At 37.5% G+C, this 23,759-nt stretch overlaps 1 protein-coding gene across 1 annotated transcript in view; it reads right to left on the reverse strand.

The window, feature by feature from the left end:
* Positions 1–23,759, reverse strand: part of ASIC1 (acid sensing ion channel subunit 1) — a 123,688-nt gene that overhangs the window by 6,627 nt on the left and 93,302 nt on the right. Inside the window, exons 6-11 of the mRNA XM_072403211.1 lie at positions 21,675–21,825; positions 20,723–20,779; positions 17,599–17,752; positions 2,223–2,314; positions 768–847; positions 554–658 (exon numbers count right to left, since the gene is read on the reverse strand). Coding sequence (XP_072259312.1) covers positions 554–658; positions 768–847; positions 2,223–2,314; positions 17,599–17,752; positions 20,723–20,779; positions 21,675–21,825 — 639 coding nt within the window. The remainder of the gene's footprint in view (positions 1–553; positions 659–767; positions 848–2,222; positions 2,315–17,598; positions 17,753–20,722; positions 20,780–21,674; positions 21,826–23,759) is intronic.

A 23,759-nucleotide genomic window follows, 5' to 3' on the forward strand; every position in this document is an offset into this window, starting at 1 on the left:
CGCCGATTTGATATATGGAGGGGGGAGAATATATCAAGCGGCATATATGGAGCGGCAACCAGCTGCACTCTCTCTCCCCTTCACATCCATTACAATCGTTCGTGGATCTGCCAGGAAGGATCCAAGAATGACGAACCATGAACGCTGTACACATGCTAGATGCTCAACCGATATCAGCCCTGGGGTGATTATCAGACAAGAATCATTCATATTCCCCCTCCTATTGTGTGATATTTCCTCACCTCTTGGATTGCAAGCTCTTCTGGGCAGGGCCCTCTCCTCCTTCTGTGTCAGTGTCTGTATCTGTCTGTCACTTGCAACCCCTATTTAATGTACAGCGCTATATAAACACTGTTTAATAATAATAATTCCTACTAACCACCATGTCCTCTGCACCGTGGATATAGTAATTATAGAAGGGGGGCCCTAAACACCTGAATGTTATTTCAAGAGGTTCCACCATGTTTAAAAGGTCGAGGAACATTCAAGCATTTTGAATCATGATATTCTAATTTCTTTTTTACATTGAATCAGTTTTTTGGGAACGACTTACGTGACGTTTTACATCATCCATACTTAATGTTACGCCTTTGTCGTTATTGTTACGTTTTGAGTCTTTTCCACATTTCGCTCCCCCGCACAGTTTGTATCTTAACACCTAGAGAAAAAAAACATCAGCCTAAATATTTGTATTGCCATAGGAACAATGCACAAGGCTGCAACGGCAGGATTGCGATTGAGAGGTTGAGAGATCTCAGCGGTCTTACCTCATAGGCATAGTCAAAGAGCTCGAGAACCGTTAGGATGCTCGCTCCAATAAACAGCCCCATCTGTCCCCCAATGTCCCCTATAGGAAGAAATCAAAGTACCGATAAGAAAAGAGAACAGGCTGGCTGCTTCAGGGAGATAATGCAGCAATCCTGTCACAAACATCACCAAGAAAAAAAAATAATCTGTGGCTATAGGGGTGAGCAGAATATTAAAGCACGAGGCTACGAACACAAAAGGGGGAAAAATCGAACTGTCAGAAATTGAAATGAGTGTCCAGTACTGGGAGGAGAGCAATTAACATTTCACTGAAAGTCCCTAGGGGATGCGGCATAGAGAGTAGACAGGAGTTGCAGGTGAAATATATTCACAATGAAACATTACAAATTTAATGAAGTGAGCCTGCCTAAACTACATCTCCCAGAATGCCATTTATACATCAGTGCCTTTAGAAAGTATATGGAAACCAATCACTAAACTCTAATTTAAGTATGTTAATATAAGATCACAGGTCATCATCCCTTAATTTTATTAATATTCTGCAGCTTTCATTACAATAATAACAGACGCTCCTCCAATGATGGTCCTTGTCTGTAATTTCTAGTTATGATTTGATAACACTTTTTTGGTGTCTTAAATTTGGGTACCCGTGTTGCCATATGGGCTTTGGATGGAGATCACAAATGGCCATTTAAACACATCACACAGACATGGTTCATTTTTGTCCCTATCATGAAATTTGCCCTGAGAAATGCTGCAGGGGATCAGCCCTTGAGTGTCAAGAAAGGCTGATATGGTAGTTTATGGAAAAAAATGGAAACTATTTACGGTACTCAGTGGTTTAACGAATGTGATTCAGTTGGAGTTTACTTTGGAAGCAGGGATAATTGTCAATGTTTCACATTCATAACCAACCATAAGATTATAATTTGCATGTATTCCATCCATGGCCTATGCTATAAACATGACGGTAATGTGCAGTGCAATGACTGGCTAGCTGCTCAGCCTTAACTCTGATTCACTGGGCCTGGAGAGAATACGCTTTCATCAATGAAGCTGGTTGATCCAGCAAACCTGGAATAGATCTGGTCCAGGATTCAAAATATTTGCTAGAAAAAAGAAATCCATCCCAGGTTTGCTGGATCACCCAACTTGAATTAATTGATAATGATAACTCACCTTGGTAAATGAACAGCTTAAGTTCAATAAAAGAAGAAAACACAAACTGTAAAATTTTTGATCCCAAATATATATAATTTTTCTTTGAGTTGTGCACTTACAGGTTTCAGCATTGAGGATCTGGTCAGAGTTCAGCATACCCATAAAAATGCCTTCCATAACTAATGTGGAATAGAGGAACTGTTTTACTGTGTATATGTCTATTCTGCAGTCAGTAAATGGCTGTTATAGAATGAAGAAAAGAATATTTATATTTAGTTAAACATATATCTCACCAAGAAGACCTGCAACCTCATATGCTGCCTTCTGTTCAATAGTTTCATAGTTCAGAGCTTCAAAGAAAATATCCAGAACCAAAATATTCTCCCTATTAGAGAGAAAGAAAAGGTGATAAGAGAGTGTGCAGTAATGGATGAAATTACTGGAAGGGATCATGTTTACTAAGACTTACCAGAGGTCTCTTCTGCAAGAATGAAAGTACCCAACAACACAACTTTAACATATATATTTCTGCTTACTAGTCCATAAAGTGACTTTATACTGCTCAATGTTTTAATGTATTAGGCCAGTGTTTCTCAACCAGAGATCTTTCAGAGGTTGCTAGGGGCTCTATGAGCAATTTGAGCCTTTCAGGTCAGTTTATCTGACACCAATACTTTTTTGGATATCTGTAACAGTGATCATGCTAGTATACTGTCAGGCTGTGGATATAGAAATAATAGTAGGGGGATCCCTGAAGACCTGAAAGTTATTTTAAGGATTTCCCATGTTAGAAGATTCGATAAAAAGGATTGATTAGACATTAGATGGAGTCAATTCATTGAATGTAATGTACATCTGTAGAAGACTAGAGCATACCCGGTTGATGTTTGATCGATATATTAATCAAACAATTAGAACTCTATTTATAAAACGAGGAATCAGACATTTCCTCAAACATTTCTTTGTGGGAATCTTCCTGGTTCATGTGTTTCAATGGCAGCAATTGTTTCCCACCAAGGAATGTATAAGGAAGTGTCAGATTCCCTGTTTAATAAATGGAGCCCTAACTGGTTAAGTTCATTTTTTGCCTGATAAAGTGCTGAAACAATCTCTATTCCCACTCTAACAGGCTAATGTAGAGTAAATAAGCAAGGGGTACTTCGTAACATCCAGCAGCCAATTGGAACACTCTCCTATTTTGCTATCGTAAACAGTTGATAGTGCTTCCATTGGCTGCTGGTTGATTGAGTGTTCACTGGTGTTTCACGTTACCCTGCAGGAGTGGGTAGGGGCAGAATGGAGCGGCACTTGATCAGTCATTGGCTGCACCCAAACATATGCTAAACTATGGCCTTTCCTAATGACTTTAAACCAAAGACAATGATTAAACATTACGTGGCAAAGATTTTTCTTTTTAATATTTTAATGCAGCAATGTGGCAGTCAGTGGCTACTAAGCTTTGTACATCAATGAGCAATACAAAGCTATCAGTGGTAGAATGCTAAATGATTTTTTGATCAGATTTCTGGTGAAATTTGTCCAATAACTGTGATGAAAAGCTGTCAAATGCTTGATATTCCCTCATCAATTGCCTATTGATCAGGAACATATTGATCATTTGCAATATGGAGCATACATCCAATAATGTATGTGTAGCATTAAAGAAAAATATACTTTATGGGTTGACTTTACTTAGTAAACATGACCCAGTTCATGCTAACAGGCTGTGTGTGTAATTCAGAAAAACAAATAAAAGGACAATAAACAGTGACATTTAGTTATTTGGTATACAAAGGTGTAAATGTACATACAAGTATTGAAAAGAAGAAACTACCTAGAAACCATAACAAAAAAAAAATAAAATAATAGAAACCTTTGGTAGGACGATTAACCAGAGATTTTAGACAAATGTAACAATCTTGCAATATTTTATTTGGACAACACAGTAATATTAAAATTGTTAATAATAATAATAATAATAAACAGTATTTATATAGCACCAACATATTATGTAGCGCTGTACATCAATATGTCTCGTTATTTCTTAACAGATAAATTCTAACAATGTGTATTCACATTTGCCTGCACAGGGATTGACAACAGGTCTTTCTTCCAGCAAGGATTCATTATCCTGTAACTATTATTTCCCTCTAACTTTGCAAAGCAACCTGAATCCTACAGTTGTTTCAGGTCCCTGTTACAATATAATAGCAATCAAAGAAAATCTCTAACACTTTGAAAATCCCACAAGAGAAGCTCCCAGCTTCTGAAATATCATTGTGGTTGCAAAATGTCACAGTGCTGAAGTCACCTGAGAGGCTGTGTAAGAGTTGTGTTAGTGAACTCCATCTACCTCCTGGTAAAGTTAATACAAACATTCACTTGCTTCCCAGACTGATCCCAAAGTAAAGACCTTTGAGAGGAACAAGCTAGGAAATCTGTATTACAATCACAAACCAGGAACATGTTAGTAATGAAGAATGCATTCAATGCTCTAAAATTATGAAAAATATATGTAGGCAAACAATACCACCCTTCTATACCTCCTAATGCCTGGCACAAGAATCTATACCAATAGGGGATTGAATAAACCAGCCAAGATGTTTTTGCCACTTTTAGGCTTTGCAAAATTTAAATGTATTTAAAATGTATATGAAAGATATATATTTAAGAGAATCTATAAAAACAGACTTAAAATGACAACTTTATGTGACAGCAGAAAAAGGTTTCAGCACCCTTTTGACCCACATCATGTATAAATGGGACACTAAGTTCCAAGGAATACACGCTAGATATCTGTCTCCAGTGCCAAATAATTGTGATCATCTTGGACAAAAAGATGTATAAAGATATATGTAATATATAAAAGATGTCAAGCATACATAATGTCAACAATACATAATATATATGTAATATGTAAAAGATGTCAAGCATGTATACATCATTCCACTAAGTCACTTAGCAACTAAATGACTGACTGGGGTTGACCATTATCTTTTCTTAATGGGGAGGACACAGTGGGGTGACTCCTGCTAGTCCTCCCCCTGCCCTTTCTATAGAACTCAACAGTGTTCTTTTGTGATTGTTTCCAGCACTAGAGTCCTAATTGAGTTAATGAGACCTCTCCCGCTAGAAGAGACAGGAATTACCGAACAAGCAAATTTACACAGTCAGAACGTTTCACAGGCACAACGGATGAAGAAAACTCATCATGCTGGGCAAACCTTTTGGGCTAGTTTATAGCAACAGTTTTACAACAGTTTATAGGGGTCAAAAAATGATCAGTAACTTCAAACCCTTCTGTAAAAAAAAAAATAATAATTATTTTTTGCAGAGCATTTTGGTCTCAGTTCTGAGATGTTTTGTGTAGAGTTTATAGTCAATGATCTCTTAGGCCATTATGGTATCTTAGATAGTAAGCTATTTCATGCAGGGTCCTCCCCCCCTGTGTAATTGTCTGCATCTGTCATTTACAACCCTCATTTATTGTACAACGCTGTGTATTATGTTGGTGCTTTATAAATATAGTTTGGTATTATTAACAATATTACTAATAACAATGTTAATGCACTTGTCAACCACATCAAAGGGTAGAGGTAGGATAGAAATGCTTTTCAAATTATTGCTTATCATTTCTAAGTGTTTGAAAGTGTTTGAATGATTTTAGAAGTGGCTGTGGGGAAGAAATACAAACAAATAATATGTCAGCTTCTTATACCCCTTTGATTTCTGTTCTATTGGATTGCAGGCCAAACACAACTCTAAATAACCATTTGGATCACAGTTTTTCTGTGTTCTATAAATGCTTGCAACCACCTGTCCTCATCACCTTAAAAACACTACAGGGAGCCCTAGAGGTTATAACGAGTGGCCAGTAAGTGGTAAATGCATTGAAAATCAACCATCCATTTGGAAAAGATCTCTGTGTATGTGTTCTGTAGATGTTTGTTGTAAACAGAAATCTTCTACAAAGAACTTTAAAAAAATGTCAAGCTTCATGTTATACAGATCCCCATGCATTGCAATGGCTGTTGTTGAGCACATGCCCATGCATTCCCATATTAACAATGGGACTTGATACTCACCATGATGACTGGTTCCATATTAACTAGATAAAAGCCACTATGGCCAGGTTTATAATAAGTGCTGCTGTTCAATGGCATTGAAACAAAAGGCCTTTAATGCTAGCAAATCATTCATATTTTAGGCTGGTGACATATTCTAAGTCAGATATGCTTAATTACCTTTAGCTGTGAAGGTTAATGGGGATGATGGGGAAAATAGAGCTTAGCATATTATTAACAGCAATCACAGCTGTGACTGAATACACAGACATCAGCTTCTGTGACCGTCTCCAAATGAGCCCATAATGATGACCTATAACTACTTAGAAGCCAGGACGCTCAAAGCAAACAACAGCAGTCAAGTCAGTGTCACACTAAGCTAATGTCGCCTTTAATATTGTCACAAGTTCCTATGCTATTCTCTTATCATGGGTAGCAGTATCAAATGTTTATTGGCTACTCCATTGTGGGTGAATAATAAAACCACTTTAAATAAACGAAATACTTTAAGAGTCATTGGGCCTGGTTTATTAAAGCTCTCCAAAGCTGGAGAGGATACACTTTCATTGGTGAAGCTGGGTGATCCAGCAAACCTGGAATTGATCTGGTTCGGGATTCAAAACATTTGCTAACAAATAGAAAATTACTTTGAAGAAATCCATTCCTGGTTTGCTGAATCACTCAGCTTTACCTATGAAAATGTATCTTCTCTAGCCTTGGAGAACTTTAATAAATCAGGCCCATTGTCTTAGAGCAGAATAGTATTTTAAAAGGAAAAATTGCAAGTATGCAAGTCGTTTATTGTAGACATAACTCCTCACAAAAAAAAAAAAACTTGCTTGTTTGTAATTTTTCCTGTAATGTACTCTCAGAGTACGATACTGGAATACTCGGCGGCTGGGAATGAAGGAACTACGTGTAGGAGTTACGTCATTCTAGCCTGGCCAATCAAGATGGCATTGAACCTGAAATCAAAGAGGAAGATTAGATGAAGATGCCAGGGCCCCGGATGGGCTGAGCAGAGGTGAGTGTACCTAAAAAATTACAAATATGCAGATAAGTTTATTTGATTGTAGAAGGGACATCCTCTGTCCCCTCTTCAATAGAGATTTTGCCTGCTCACAGTTTTTTCTCTATAAAGTTTTGTTCCTCATTAAGACCTGAAGATAAAAACCTAAGGTGAGACAAAGAGCCTAGTTATAAATCTCCAATGACCCTGCACATCCAATGAGCTGGATCCATCAACATTAGCTGCATATTCACTGGCAATATTTGCCTATTCATAATATAGACCTGGCAACCATGGCGAGAAGTCACAAAGCAATTAGTGGAGATGAAAGTCCTATGATGGCCATTGGGTAGCCACAACTCTTCTAATAAATTGTGTGTTTAGCTTTCAACATGTACTTTGATTTTTTATCTATATTTGTGATAGTCTTGGTGTTTGTTTCCTAAAAGTGAAACCACAGACAAAGTAACAGCAGATCTTGGCAGACCATCAGCAATCAAATATTTCTAAAGCTCTGTACAGACCTTAGATTTCTTTCATCCATTTGTGGTCATCTCAGCTGAAAATCTGGAGTCAGATCAGTAAGTCCCAGAATACTGTTTATTAATCTACTGCACCAGATCACAAAACAGATCTAGCTTTGTGTTAGTTGTACTATATGGGAAAAGTGGAGGCAGCTGAGCCTCCCGCTCGTCCTCCCCCCTTTTCCCTAGAACAGATGATTGCTAGTCATTGTTTTAGGTAAAAGGAAGAAGCACTGCACAGACTGCCTCCCTTATACTGCCATGCAGACTGTCTGAACATGTTCATTCCTACTGTCACCCAAAATGATAACAATTGATTGTATTGGGCAACAATTATGGAGCTGTCATTTATGACGATCTTTGAGAAAACACAACTTCACATTAAAATCATTTAGATCAGTGTTTCTTAACCAGGGTTTCTCCAGATGTTGCCAGGGGTTCCCTGAGCAATGAACAACTTGTGACTCTTAGGTCAGTTCAATTAACATAAAGGATTTTTTTTGCTATCTGTAAGAATGACATTCGTCCCAATGGCCAGCAATGTATGAGGCATTCTTTCTTCGGACCACCACACTAATGTTATTTCAAGAGTCCCCTCATGTTAAAAAGTTTGAGAAACATTGGTCTAGATAGCTCAAGGATGGCTTGTTTTAAGGATCCTATATTGCTAGAATATCCAAATATCCAAATTGTTTTTGTCCATAGTTTTTGTCCATTGTCCAGTTTGACCAGAGGTGCACTTTTTGCTACAGTTGGTTCTAAATTTGTCTCCTACTTCCATAACTCTTTCACTTCTCTTACGTCCATATAAAATTACATTGTCATCTAAGACAACCATCTCCTACAGCATGACGGCACTGATGTGCTATCTTACTGCAGAAATATTAATACTGTCACCCTTTTACAGGCAATGGAAAATATTGGATCTATTGGAGTAAATAACAGGTAATGAAATTATGGTTCAAATGGGACCCAGTAAACTGCTGTGTTACTGCTATGGACAGATACCCTGTATGTCATTGTTTACTTTTGCCCAGAGTTACACTTCAGGGCTAATCTCAGACCTCCGGATGACTGCAGCAGTCTCAACTGTGCTCCCAACTTCTCCCATTCAATTGAATGGGAACAACTTTGGGCATGCAGTTGCGGTGCAGTGGCCATGGTTGCTGATTGCAAGATCTCACTTTTGACCACCCTTGAGCGGCCAGCAGGTTCTATTGACTTAAATACAACTGCATTCCAACAGCAGCTCACCTTGGAACTCGGTTAAATACAGCTTTGGTTGCTTCCTTCATCATCATATCCATCAAAAACACTGAATTGCAGCAAACCTCAACTGCAACTGCACTCAACTGCATGACACAAAGGTTGAGCATGGTTGCTGTTAACACAACAAGCGCTGGGTAAAACCTGCTCGGTATTAAAGCAGGGAGGCTGGGAGACGCTAATAGCGCAGTTTTCTATTTTTCTAAAAATGTTAATTGAACAGTCACCACAAACATTTTATTGCTACAGTGCTTTTTGCATAAATAGTGACAAACTTGTCAGAATTGAGAGGTTCTCTTTACATTGATGAGAGGATTAGCAGTAACCCAAATGAAACAATTATAGTGATTAATAATGAATGCTGAAGAAAACAAAGCATCTTTTCCATCACGTCCTTTGGGAAAATTAACTCTGATGATGTCCTACTTTGCAGGAAATCAATATAAAGTTTATTATTTAGAACACCAACTTCACATTAAAAAAGAATAAGACTGTATTAAAATATTCAGGAAAAAGTAAATATTTTACATACAACTTTTCAGAATTGTTACCTTCAGCTATTTCATAATCTTTATCACGGTATTAGAGTATGCCGATAGTACTGCAGTATTTATACAACATTTGTAACAGTGTAATTGTTTTCATGATTAAATTAAATAATAATTACACCAGCCTTTATTGTTCTGATATTTATTTTTTATGCTTGAAAATAACATTTTATGGGAAAATTCTCCATAAAATAGGAGAACATAATACAAATGGCATTCATGTTTAGGTCCCATTCTACAAATCAGCTGTAATTGGCCTCTGTGATCTGTAGATATCTGACACTTAAATAAGGACAAGTGAATCACAGACAAATAAGCACTGGACAGAGGCAATGGCCCTGATTTACTAAAGCTCTCCATGGCTGGAGAGAATACACTTTGAGCAGTGTAGCTTGGTGATCCAGAAAACCTGAAATGGATTCCTTAAAATAATTTGCTATTTGTTAGCAAATGTTTTGAATCCTGGACCAGATCCATTTCAGGTTTGCTGGATCACCCAGCTTCACAGATCAAAGTGTATTCTTTCCAGCCTTGGAGAGCTTTAATAAACCAGGGCCAATGACTTTAAGTCTGTAGGCTGGTTATATGGCAAATTGGAAATATCATATACAGAATACAAGTTTTTACTGTAAATGTTCAGCTAGTGCACTAGCTGTAACCTGTGAAAGCAGTTTGGGCGTTTAAAAAGTTTAAATGTAATGTAGACTAAGACTATGTTTAGACTGACGGTGAGGTTGGGGTGCAGTTACTGCTTCCTCACTCCAGTGATCCCCTGCCTTCAGAAGATGATCTAGTATATTCCTGCGGCAGCCCAATAGAGAATGAACAGGGGTGGCAGTGAGCAGTTCAGTTCTGCTCATTGCTGCCAGCTGTGAAATCTACAAACATTGGTTATTTAAGAACCACTGCTGAAACGCAAGTGTCTCAGTGACCAGCTGGTAAGGTGCCATGCTCAATCCCGAGGCAGGTCTGAACCTAATTTAAGGCTGTTTAGATTAGAAGTGAGGTTGCAGTACAGCTACGTCTTCCTCACTCCAATGGACCACTGGTTTGGGAGAGACACCACATGTAGTGTCCACCTGCATCAGCCTAATACAGAATGAATGGAAGTCGTGGTGAGGGGTATAGGCAAGGCGCTAGTCATCAGGAGCCATGCAGAATAGCTTGGTCTGAACCTGCCCTTAGCCTAGGGGTTGTTTTTCTATGCAACCATGAGTGACAACTATCCTTATAACAGTTGTATCTTCTTTTAACTAGCATCCTTGATACATTATAGCCACCTTTCTTCAAATTGTACATTTTATCTAATTTTGAAACCACCAAGAAGAACATTCAGATAAAGTTCCCTGCCTACAGAGTATTGAGTCATACAACTTACAGGTCTTGAAATAATAAATAATTCCCAACTATTTTCAGCTAATATTTACCCTTCAACTGTGCCAGCCTCTCCTGTGTTTCAATAACCGCTAAAGTGTGTGCTGAGATTGAATACATGGAAAAACGCTTTACACATAAATAAGAACTTGACCTTTTTCTTCAGTGTGTGCGATTACATTATAGCGGAAGCTCACAACAGGGAAGCCGAGTTAACATTTTACATCTAGATCCAAAAGACATAAGTTTTATTGTAAAATAAATTGCATGTGGATTTTATATTGTCACAGAGCAATCTAGACTGTATTGGCTATCTTTGTACCCAGTGGTAGGGGCAAATGCTTGGTAAAAGGCTGATGCCAGCTATGCTTCTTTGATTGCTATGGTCATTACATAACAGTTGAGCCGAAACGGGAAGGACCAAAATCACACCATAACCAGGATAACCAGGCATATGGCACTAAGATTCCATTGTTGTTTAAATTTTAGAATGCCTTGGGGCTTTTTATAACAGGGAATCAGACATTCCCTTGGACATCCCCTCATAAGAATCAGTTACTGCCTTTTAAACCCTTGGATTCCAACCAAGGAATGTTTAGGGAATATCCGATTCCCTGTTTAATAAATAGAGCCCATAAAGCCAAACTCTAGATACACAGTTAAATATCTGTTTTATCTGCCAGTGGATTTTGTATTTCTGCCTATCAGTTCAGGGATTTATAAGATGTTGTCACACAACATAGCAATGCTTGGCAGGGAAGAAGTCCATCATTTTTATACTTGTTCTTTCTCTAGCAGTGAAGTGATTGACTGTTACTTCTTCCTCCACCTGTATGAGCTTGGGCTATGCAAGAGCTACATCTCAGACTCTACAGAACCCAGTTTGCATGTTAAACGACAGTACAATTAAAATTGAAGTGTGGCTTGTTTGGAAGTGTTGCCAGGGGAAAGCCACTGGACATGGGTTTTTTTTGTCAAAGAGTTGACCACAAACTTCTCCGTATACCAAAATCAAGGTGTTGCAATGGCCCAGTCAAAGTCCAGACGTCAATCTGATTGAAATGCTAGGTTGGGACCTTTTTAGTGCTGTGCATAAATAAATGCCTGCAAACTTCAAAGAACTGAAGCAATGAAGTAAAGAAGAGTTAGACATTATTTCTTCACAATGATATGAGATACTGATAAAATCTTACAAAAAACAATTACTTTGTTATTGCTGCTTAAGGTATTTCTAGAAGCTTATACATCATTTTGTTCACACATGGCTTCTCGATTGTGATCTTGTTTTTGGTAAATAAAAAACACACAGTGGAACTAGTTCTGTTATGTTTTTCACCTGAAGTTAGTTTTAAATATGTTACAATTTGCTGAGGACCAGATGATTTTTTTTATGTCCTGATAGGTAAAACCTTAGAAATGAATGGGGGTGTACTTTTTTTTCTCATGCCTTTTTGATTTCTTCATAGCGCCTCATAAAAGGGGACTTATACTGATTTAGCTTAAGTCCTTTTTATGTCACGTAAACATCTCACTTATAACTAAATTACAGCAAATAGAGCCATAAATAGAATTTTTACTTTTAAAAAATGGGCCTAATTTGGCTCTTTCTCCACTATTCTATGGTGGTTCTTTGATTTGTCTGTGATGCATATGGGGATAGTTCAGTGATTGAGCAAACCTACCCTCTGCCCTGCTTGTAACCTTTGCATGTGCAGGATTTGGGGTATGTCATCATGGGGGCTGACAAAAAGCCAATCGGGAAGCCAAATAAGAATATGGCCAATATGGAAATGGAGAAGTGGAGTGGGAGAGGGGATAAAGAAAACATTAGCAGAATGAAAGATCTATTTTCTAATTGCCATTTATAAACACTTCTATCGGTGCCATTTTTATTTTTGTTTATATCCTTGTGCAAGTTCCTCTTTAAGCCAGGTGATCCCCAGTTGTCCTAAAGTCTTGTTCTTTACTAAAATGATCTGAAAAGGCAACACAAATAAATGTAAATCATTTATATCAGACACCTTGGATGTCTAATCGTGCCACGCTATGCTTGACTGTCATAAAACACGGTGACCAGATGGCATGGAAAATTTACTAAATAAAATTCCCTGGTAATAAAGGAGGATTGATCGCTGAAATAACAAATGGCCCCATTAGCAATGGGTCATATGCATTCATATCCTGTCTTCTTTTGTGATTAATACAACAATGACATGCGTATCTGACAATAGTTAATGACACTTACTTCCAACTAATGGGCACAAAATATTGCCCAATTTCTGGAATATTAATCAATGTCTTGGAAACATGAGTACCTTTCCAGTGCTGATCAATGACACACACAATGACTACCCTCAATGTAAGATTACTGGAGATTCCAAGAGTTCTCATACTGCTTTGTCTGAAAAGTTGGTGCCTTTCTAATTTTAAACCAAACATTAACCCATGCCAGAAACACAGCACAGCAATGCTTTTTAATGATGTGTTAATAAGCCTTTTGCTAACTGATGATGTCCCATGGCAAAAGAAATTAATCTTGCTAATGAATAGACAGTATTAAATCATAATAACACATTTATATTTTATTGGTGATTGGCTTAGCACAGTATGATGGTCTGCAGGGACTATCCTGGTAAATATGAACTTGTATTTACTGGATTTGTTATATCAGTACTTAGCTGTACATTAGCTGCTTCCATGAGAGCTACACATAAGTGCATAGTTTATGAATTTACAGCAGTGCAAATGCAATGTCTAGACTAGCCATTCTCATCCTGGGTTTCTTTATAGGTTTATAGGGATTCCTGAAGCAGTGGCTAATTGCCCTTCATTTATTGGTGCTTGCCTAGTTCTAGAGTCCAAGGCCACTTAAAAGAATCATTTGCAAAAAAACAATGATCTTTTTAGTTGTCTGCAAGGGTGGCATACTGACAACAGTTGCAAGGACACATTCTTCCAATCCACCCTACAAAAATGTGTTAATTGCATTTCATGTAAGAACGTGAAACGTGAAAAACTAAGTCTAAGGTATTAGTTGGAAGAAAAGTGTTTGGCCTGTGCGTGCAGAGACCATACCCATCCTATCGGCCTCCATTTTGTAGTCACATTTTGTTCTTGGAAAGTTCATTCTCTAAACATAATTTCAAATAGGATCCTTCCTAGGAGGAAATCTGGGGGAGATAAAGGATTTTTGGATGGGATTTTGGGATTGTTGTTTGCCCAATGTGTTTACACCAATTGTAGGTTTGGGAAGTTCTGATAAATTAATTCTTGGAAATTTATATTAATCGTTTGACATGGCAATATACTCATTTACAGACTGATATAGTTATGTAGCGATTGATGTTTATTCTAATTTTAATTATTGTAATTCCTTCAAGGTTCTATTTATAAATCAGAAAAAAATAGAGGGACTTATTCTGACCAACTTTTTTACCTGTATTACACCTTTACCTTTACTGATACAGGATGACTAACCTGAATTATATATTGTAATTCCACCCTTGCAGCTGTACCTCTGGTTGAGTTCTTGAAAAATGCCTAGGAAAATAGTGCTTGTACCTAGTGAGGATAACCTAATGTACCTTTGGGGGTGTTAAACAAAGCTGGGGTTTTGGGTAACCTAGTAATACACTGGTGACACACCTACCTACTCCAAGTTCTCCAAGCAAAATCCTAATGTATTTTGTATTTGCAAAAATTGAGTATTATTAAGAAAGTGTATGAGTCACTGAATTCCCTGCAGATAGCCTTCCTTATTGCTGCTTTGTGTACTGGCATTAATAAAACACAAAGCATTTGACTTGTCCATTTCAGTGCTAGATATCTGACAAATAAGTGATTTGTGCTTATAAAAGCACTTTACAGAAGCTACCCTTGGTACATCTGGAAAATAAAAGATGAAGAACAATGCGTTCTCTATTTTATAGGGTATAGGAGACATGCTGATTAAAAGATCATAATCTAGCACCAAAAGCAAATGTCTGGATCGTTTTTATGTGCAGTGGTTTATTAATTCACAATGTGTTATCCAGGGAGAATTAATATTCAACACTAGGTGCATAAGGTATCTATGCGCTCTGAATGGCACATTGTTGAAAGACGCTGGAATCCTATCCTGCGATCCTTTATTGCTGGGTTAATAATTGGCTTCCTTTTCCAGCCTCAGACATACAAAGGTTTATAGTGCCAGCTGGACATAAAAAGTGTCAATGCTACCACCGGGTACTAAAAGCATATTAATTATAGCATGCCAGTCAAAGGTATGATGAGCTATGTAGAGACAAATTCCTCTCCTAGACATTTCCTAAAAAATAATGATAAAAGAAGCGCTGCAATGCACCTAGCTGGAACATTCAGTTAAGAGAAGAAGAATGAATCTACTGCTTTATTTTCTCCTAATATAAAATAAGTAAAAAAGGCTCATGAGGGACTTTCATAAAGTCTGGAAGACCTGCAGTAATTTTGTATGAATATATTGTAAGGCTTTCTTGCAGACCTTTAAGGCCTGTGTTAACAGACATAAAAAGGGGTTTACATTCCTATATAGATCTACAGGAATGCAAAACCTGATTACAGCAGACCAAAAGGAGGTTAACCGAAGGTGGAAGTTTCTCTATTCTTTCTCTTTCTTCTTCTCTTATAGATTGAGGCTTGGGCTAGTTAAAGAAACTGGGTATAATATATGGAGCCATTGTAGATTTATTCTTATAATTCTATGGCTAATTTAGATTTACCTACAGAATATTTACATTGTTCTAAATACAAATATTTTTTTATATTCTGTTTTAATAAATACCTGGACCAGGCTTCTTCCTGGCCAGTGAAGTGCAGAGCAGTCAATTCAGTAAAATGTGTCTGCCTTAATGCAACATTTGTCAACATGCAATGCAAGTGTGAATATGGCCTAAATAAATATGTTGGGGTAATTTAAAAGCAGGACAAAATTTGACTGTCACAAAATATAATCTCAAACTTTTCCTTACAGAAAAAGAACAGCTATAATAGAGCCAAGAATCTGACCAACTGTCTATCTGTGCCTAGTCCTTCCACTATGCTATATAGATTGACAGCACAGTTCTGCAGATCAAGAGCATACTGGCATCTAAACCCTTTTAATGTGCCGTAATATCAGCTGTAAAAACCTAACAAAGGTTGTATCTAGCTTTCCCCCTACTCCACTTAATACATTGGTTTCTAACATTTTCCAGTTCGAGGTACTCTTAATGCCTTTCAAATGTTTCAATACACCCCTATGTTAAAACAGATACCTAACAAATGTTAGGACCTAACAACATTTGTTCCAGCCTTGCCATTGCTGTGCATTGTGGTAAAATGTACATAGTGTGATATATAATGCATGGGTTTGGCACTAGCCTATGAATTAGAATAATTGTACTTGATTTTGCATTGGGTCAGGGTTCAGTACTGCTGCCTGACATAGCCCAATGCACATGGTTTTTAATAAGCAGCGCTAAAGCTGTAAAGGTCTGGAGACTGCTCACTACAGTGTCCTGGCTGGACTCACCAGTAAATCCTTTGAGCCATATCCAAGTATTTCTGATCTAGGACACATGCTGGTGTTCATGCAGAATATTTACTCAAATTTACCCTAGCATGTAACACAAGGACTAGTTTTTCCACCTCAAACGTGGGGGCTGTGGGTGAGGAAGCATGTATAATTTTACCAGCTTCATGAATGAATACTTGCACCGGTTTTAAGACCATTCTGTTGGCTGGCCAAGGAAATACCGTCCAGGTGGCAGCCCTACACTGAACCCCTGGAATCTTGCCCAAGAGCGCTGTGGTTCCCAGTTTGGGAAGTCCTAGTTTAAAAGAAAAAGCATGTATAATTGACTTTGTGTTGCTGTTGGACATTTGCACTCACCTTCTATTTGGTGAATCCATTGTTACCAGGAGAAATCAGGGAATATCTCTCTACCTTGGATTTACATAGCAGTAAAGAATGTTCCAAGGATCCAAGGAACGTAAGGACATAAAGGATTTTAAACTTTGATTTACATTTTTGTTTAAGAGAGGTATATGTTTGATACACCTTGCTTCTCAAGTCTTCAATGTGCACTACTTATACTGAATTTATGCCTTATTGATACCATTAGGTGGTTGTCCTATTTCACAAGGCTGTTTACAAGCAAAGTTGGAGTTGAGCACACCTCATGATGATATTAGCAGTAACAACCTAAAAGTGGTTCAAACCTATCTCCATTCATCTAGAACTAAGTGTTATTGGCCAACAAGCATAATAACATTGCAGGTAGTCTCCAGGTAACATATGAGATAGGGACTGTAGATTTGTTCTGAATTGAGTTGAGTTGAGTTGAATATGTATGTAAGTCGGAACATGTACATTATTTTTATAAATGCAACTAGAACAGATGTTTGTCTTAACATACATAGGCAGCGTGGTGTCAGTTACTTTATAAAATCCTCACTGTGTAATTACAAACAAAGCAAAAAAAAAAAGGAAAAAAAAAACGTTATGGAGCCTAGACATTCATAAACTTCTGGAGCAAGCTGTGCTTTGATATGCAAAAACAAACAACTGCAGAGTTTGTCTTGGTCATGAAAGAGTTACAAAAGATTTCAGAACAGCAAAAGACTTCTTCTGTAAGCCATGTGAACCACCCCCCTCCCTCCATCAAGCCTCTGTCCTGCACACAAACAAGCAGGGAAGCCCCGTTTGTATCTAGGAGTCATCTGTATGTCGGATTTCCTTAACTCGGGGACTACCTGTATACAATATAGTTGCTAAAAATCAAGCCCAGCATAAAAAATTTTATGCATGAGATATATGAAGATATATAAGATGCACAGGTTTCATTGATATACAGAGTATATTAGTATGTAGTTATATATAAACTCACGCTATGTACTGTTCACTTTTGTTGTATTTCTTCGCTAAATAGCGTGCAGAGGCTTTACTGGGGATTTTCACCATGGACAGCTCCTTCCCATACCGTGTCATGTTACATGGCGTCTCACACACACAATAGTCATTATCTTTTTCCACCAAAAAATCTGAGCAAAAGGGAAAAAAACAAAAGAACTGAGAATAAGAAGGTTTGCAATGAATAAAATCAAGCAAAAATATAAGGAACAGGCTGGACACATTATATAGGCAACTACAGAGCATTTTATAGAAGTATATGAGTATCACTGTAAGAACAAAGCCAGCAGTGTGGGTAGTAATGTTTTCAATGGACAATAAGTAAACATGACAAATAATGGCAGCCTACTGCCATTTGTTTTATACAAAAATCAGATATATGAATTATAACAAAGACAGATAAAACAAACAAAATTGTTTATTATTTTAATGCCAGGGAATTTCTAATGCTCCAAAGTCTTTATTGAAATAAAGGCTATAGATCTAAGCTGTATTCATATTTTCAATTTGCAGAAACTTATCCACCAAATCAAACTCATGAAGTCCCCAGTACCCAACCTGTGACTTTGTAGCTTCATATAGCCCTTTGACACTTACTAATGGGGCCCCTGCAGACAGTTTCCTTAAATTATTAAAATAAAAATATTTTTAGTGCAGTCTTTCTCAACCTTTGTACCCCAGGGAAAACCTTATATTTTAAGGAACTCCTGCTAAAACCAATTTATTGGCAGTCATTGAGAACATTTCCGCTTATGTATGGTATATGGACAATGAGAGGAATGCTTTCCGTACAATATAGGTCAGAATACCTTTACAGACAGGGAAAAAAAATAACTGTTTGTAGTGCAACTGTCTACCAAGTTGAACCATGCAAGTGCCATTATCTGGTCGGTCAATCAACAATAGATCATAGAACCTTTATCAAACTCTGGAGAAAACCCTAGAGTTCCCTGGGACCCTTTATTAAAAATGGCTGCTTTGCACTCCTTTTTTTACTTCTTTTTATAAACTTTTTGTTGTGCTGCCCTTCTGTTTTCATTTTAGTTTGTTGATTTTTTATTTAATAATGTATCTTGGTAATAGAAACAACATTAAATGTGGCACAATACATGTTTAAGAGGGTTGTAACTTCAGGCAGTCTCATACAATGTTTTTCAACCACTGACTATCTTCGTTTGCATGTCTGTGGCCCCTGACAGCTTTCTGTAGCATTACATTAACTAAATATCATGTGCACCCCCTTAGTAAGTCATTTCAGAGCCTGAACTTGAGGCTTCCCATTCCAAGTCAGTTTATCTCCACTGAATAATGTATTTTTCACTCATTTTAAATACTTGTGATTCACTATAAATGGTGAATTAGGCAACAGTGCCACTTTTTTAGGCAAATCACATTGTACTATTTTCCCCCAAATACATAAGTGCCTTCATACCATCAAATGAAACTTGCAGTTTGCTGTGAATCCGGGGGAGTTAAAATACTTATATTTAGTAGCACTACAAAATGTTTTCCACCAGATAACAGGTTTGTAGTGAATTGGCTAAAATTTGTAATGTATTTCTGTAAATTGCCTAAGTCTGGATTGATATTCTGCCTTTGTAACAAATTGTGAATCATTCAGTTATTTTTTATTCATCCCTCCAGCCTTTTCTCCAGGGCCTAATTCTTCCATAGATCCATCCATCCATCTAGTCATTCTTCTATATCTTTCTTGGCATGGCTTCAAATTTTAAATTTCATGTTTACGCAACAATCTAAAAATGCCATATTAATACAATGATCATCGCTAACTCTGGTCAATTGTGATTGGTTAAGATGATAAATTAATACAGGTAAAATAATTGTTAGCCATTTTTGGCTAACCATATTAGCTTTTTCTTTACTATAAACCAACACTAATGGTGAAATCCTGGTCACACGTAAACACATATGCTCAGGCAAAGTTATTCTGAGTGTTTATGAAACTATATATGGCTATCCTAAAGTAAACCTGTTATATGAATAAAGCAACCTAAAGTACTAATGTGGGGGAAAATGACTTCAATAAATGCACCTTAATATATGTGTCTAAGCACGTATTTATAAAACAGGGACTCACTCACTGACATTTCCTCAACCATTCAACATGGTGGGAATCAATTACTGCCATTGAAACACATGGACCTGGAAGGGTCTAAAAACCTAGGACGCCCTGCTGCTGGTGTAAAAACCATGGCCTCACTATTGGTCAGTGACCCCAATCATCACACCGAGGAAACGATAGAGGGACAGCAGTCTGTGTCATATCATAATATGCAGAAGTTAAGATTTGCATCTTAGAATGCTTCCATTTCACGGCTCTCACATCCTGTAAGATGACACCTGCTAGCTCTTATTAGTTCTTTAGAAATATATTCTTGCCAGACATTTGAAGGTTAACCCTACTTTTATACAAAAATAATATATTGTATATAAAACTGAAATAGCATTTAGAATTGCTAAGTGTAGCAAGGGTTATGAATATTTGCTTTTCTGTTTAAATCTGCAGCCCCTGTATAGTTTTTTTTTTAAATAGTTAAAATTTTAAATTCAATATGGCAACCAAGAAGAAGTATGTACACTGTTGTACACAAACCCACCAACATCTCATCTGCTTATGTGAGTGATTTAACATTTTTTTCAGATGTCTGCACTAGGATACAGGTCAAAGATTAGGCATTCCTTGCAATATGTGTTTCAGGTTTGGTGAAAAAAAAATCCTTAAGGGAATTACTTGTAAAGGGATGCAGACACTGCAGCTTTTCTCACTGGAGCACAGAAAGTACATCATCAGGCACTACCATTCGGGAATCAGCTTGTATTGACAATGATTAAATAAACTGCTTTCTTTATAGCATTACCAGGTAGAAATGTAATGTAAAATGTAAAAATATACATAGATCACCCAAATGTGATTATTTTTCTCAACAAAAGTGCCTTGATCTTATAGCAAGACAAAACTTTCTTCAAAAAAGATCCCTTCTTCTCTACGTTATTGTTAATAATCACGCCAGGGATCATTATCATCCTGTATATAAGTCACATTAAGAAAGGATCGGGTTCTGATAAAAAAACAAACTTACCCAGTGCTGGGTCTGCACACTCCTTGTATAATTCTGGTGTACAATATGCAGCATCTCCTAAATACATAAATTAATAATAATAAACATATTTCTATATTAACTCTTAACAAGTCTACATTGAAAAAATATTATTATATAAAACATGTAAAGTACGCCTGTCATGAGAAATATAGAATAGAAGATAAATGTCAGTTACTTGGCTGTGTGTTTAGTTCTTCAAAGTCAAAGACCTGATACAAGCAGCAAATTAAATTTAGAACGGACACTACCTGTCATATGATAGGACTACAGATCGCCCCCCTCCCTTCAATTCTCCATAATATGGGGAATGAATTCTTTAGTTCACATAGGAGATCTGAATAGACATGATTGCACTGCTTGAGATGTTAATGCAGCAGAGGCAGAGAACTTTGGAAGGAAGTTTGGAGCTGAATTTTTGCCTGAGCAACATGTAATTCTCTGTGCTTCTAGAGACAACACGTAAAGATATGTATATGAATGGCAGATATACTACATGGGACTTATGGGGCATATAGCATAACACTTCAATATCTTTTTATAAAAATACAAGAGCCCGTGGGCTCTTTGTTATGTCAAAGCTGTATTGTTATTCCACCCTACACTACAGGTGTACTGCAGCATTTTTTTGATTGATTAGCTACGTTCCGAAGTGGGCAGGCATGGAGCCAAGATTTACCATATCTCCATGCCTGCCCACCATCCTTCCCACCCCTAAGACTTTTGAAAAAAAGTGCATTGCTGATGATATGGGGCAAATGGTCAGATATAACAGATAAAATGTACATTTCGTACAGAATCCCATGAGATTATTTCATTGGTAAAAGGGAGGATCAATTACACTTTTTGTTCCCTGCCACCCCATTCCTCATTAGTTATGCCCATATAACTATGTAATGTGCAAAAGGACACATGTAAAAACGTCATACAGTACCTGGCATATGCACCATGCGACAATTACAGTTCTCCACCAAGTAGCGGGTCTCACAGTCTATCCGACATGCAGAAATGCTGAAAGTGTCAAAAAATTCTGAGTCCATAGCACTTGATTTACAGTTTCCCCATGGTGGAGGCAGGTATGTCAGCTAGAAGAATCATAAAGATGACAGACAACAGTGAATGGGTGACAGGGTAGAATAGTGCTGATTCAGACTGATGAAGAAAGACAAGCTGACAGATGATGTGCAAACGCTAGCTAACAAAGACAAGAAGCTGTAAAATAAATTCTGTTTATATGAATCTGTTTCTGGTCAGATTTATCTTGGTGTCTCAACCTTTCATGCTGAATCATTTCATCTATCATGTTTTATATACACGGAATGCAAACAGTGCCTTGCGGGATGACATATCCAAGGTGGATAATCAAACAAAAGGTCACTCGGATATGGAGGTTTTTCGGCAATAATCTGTTTACTGATGTGATCTCAAATAAGTCCAGTATGCAGTGCGAGAGACACAGAGAGGAAGAAGATGTACTGTATTCCAAAAAATAAAACATAGGCATCTGCGGTTATGAAAGGTGCCCATAGACATGAAATTTGTGTGTCCAGTCCAGTAGTAATGTGTGAATGTGCTTAGGTTTTATCAGTTATGGGTTTGCCAAACCTGGTTTAAGTCTAAAGATATGTACACAAGTCAGATTTTCACTCAATATCAATGGTTATGCTCATCAGACATGTATATAGTTTTCCTCCAAATAGTCCTCCAAATGCAAAGTGGCAACCCTCATCCTTCTCCCTCCCCTCGCTGTTAAACAGAATGGCGCTGTGCGTACAGTGCCCGTTCATTCACCTGTCATTGAAAATGATCACCAAAGATCTTGTCCAGCAACAATCATCTGATGTCTGTATGGGGCTTTACACAATCACCCCTCACAGCCATCAGCCAATAAGGCTATGTGCACACGTCAGATGGTTTTTGTCCGATAATCGCCTCACGGCTGCAATTGGACGAGAATCCGGTGTGTGTACAGCGCTTGTCATCCAAGCAACCGTCCTCGCAGATCCACAGACAACAGACGATGATAATGAAAGTGAAGAGGAGAGAGCACAGTGGGTGCCTCTGCGTTGTTCTCCCCCCTGCCCTCTCCATAGAGCAGAATAGTGCTGTATGTACAGCACTTGTTCATGCATCATGCAGTCGTTTGTTGTTGGAAAGGATCATGAAAGATCCTTTCCAACAACAATTATTGCATGTGTGTACGTAGCCTAATAACACTACCTGCTGTGTACTTTAATCATTGGTTAATTTTTGCGGTAATAGTAAATGAATTGTGAATGAAAGTTCATGTTAACCAATGGTGGGATCTAACGTGACCCTCATCCCTATTATCCAGATTTTTGTCAGCTGGATCTGGCTATAATCCCATGTCTATAGATACTACCAGTTGAGAATAGCATTGAAAAAAGCAATGAGTTGGGTTGGCAAACCATGAATGTCTGTCTTTGTCTCTCAGTAGTGCTATCTGCCCCAGGTTCCTTTTTCCCTCAGTCATCTGTGCATTCATGTTTATACATTGGGAATTATTCACAGTCATTTAAAGGTCTATTTTTAAAGCAGTAAATATGACATTAACTGAAACAGTCTTTGATAGAGAAACAATCACTGACATTAAAACCCATGGACCTCCAAGATTCTCGACCAGGGAATATTTCAGTAAATGTGATATTCACTGCTTCAAAAACAGGGCCCTCTGGAGTTGGTTGAACTTCTGGCTATTCCCAATGCTTATATGCTGAATAAAGAGCAGCTCTAACAATAAACTTGTCTTACTTCTTCCTTTTTAAATATACTAAGGAAAGCAATTTTAGTATAATAAAATAAAAATACTTGTTGATCCTATCAGAAATGTAGAGCTTCCCTGTGCAAATTTTCTTTGTTATCTCCAGGAATTTAATTAGTTCTTATCTTGGACCACAATGCAAGTCCTCCCCATGGTGTAGATATGGGAAAAAGGGGAGGGGTTCTTTCATTTCGGCAGAGCTGATTCAATTTTCTGTAATTTTATTTCAGAGTATTC

Source organism: Pyxicephalus adspersus, chromosome 1 (genome assembly GCF_032062135.1).
Source record: "Pyxicephalus adspersus chromosome 1, UCB_Pads_2.0, whole genome shotgun sequence".
NCBI classification, from domain to species: domain Eukaryota; kingdom Metazoa; phylum Chordata; class Amphibia; order Anura; family Pyxicephalidae; genus Pyxicephalus; species Pyxicephalus adspersus.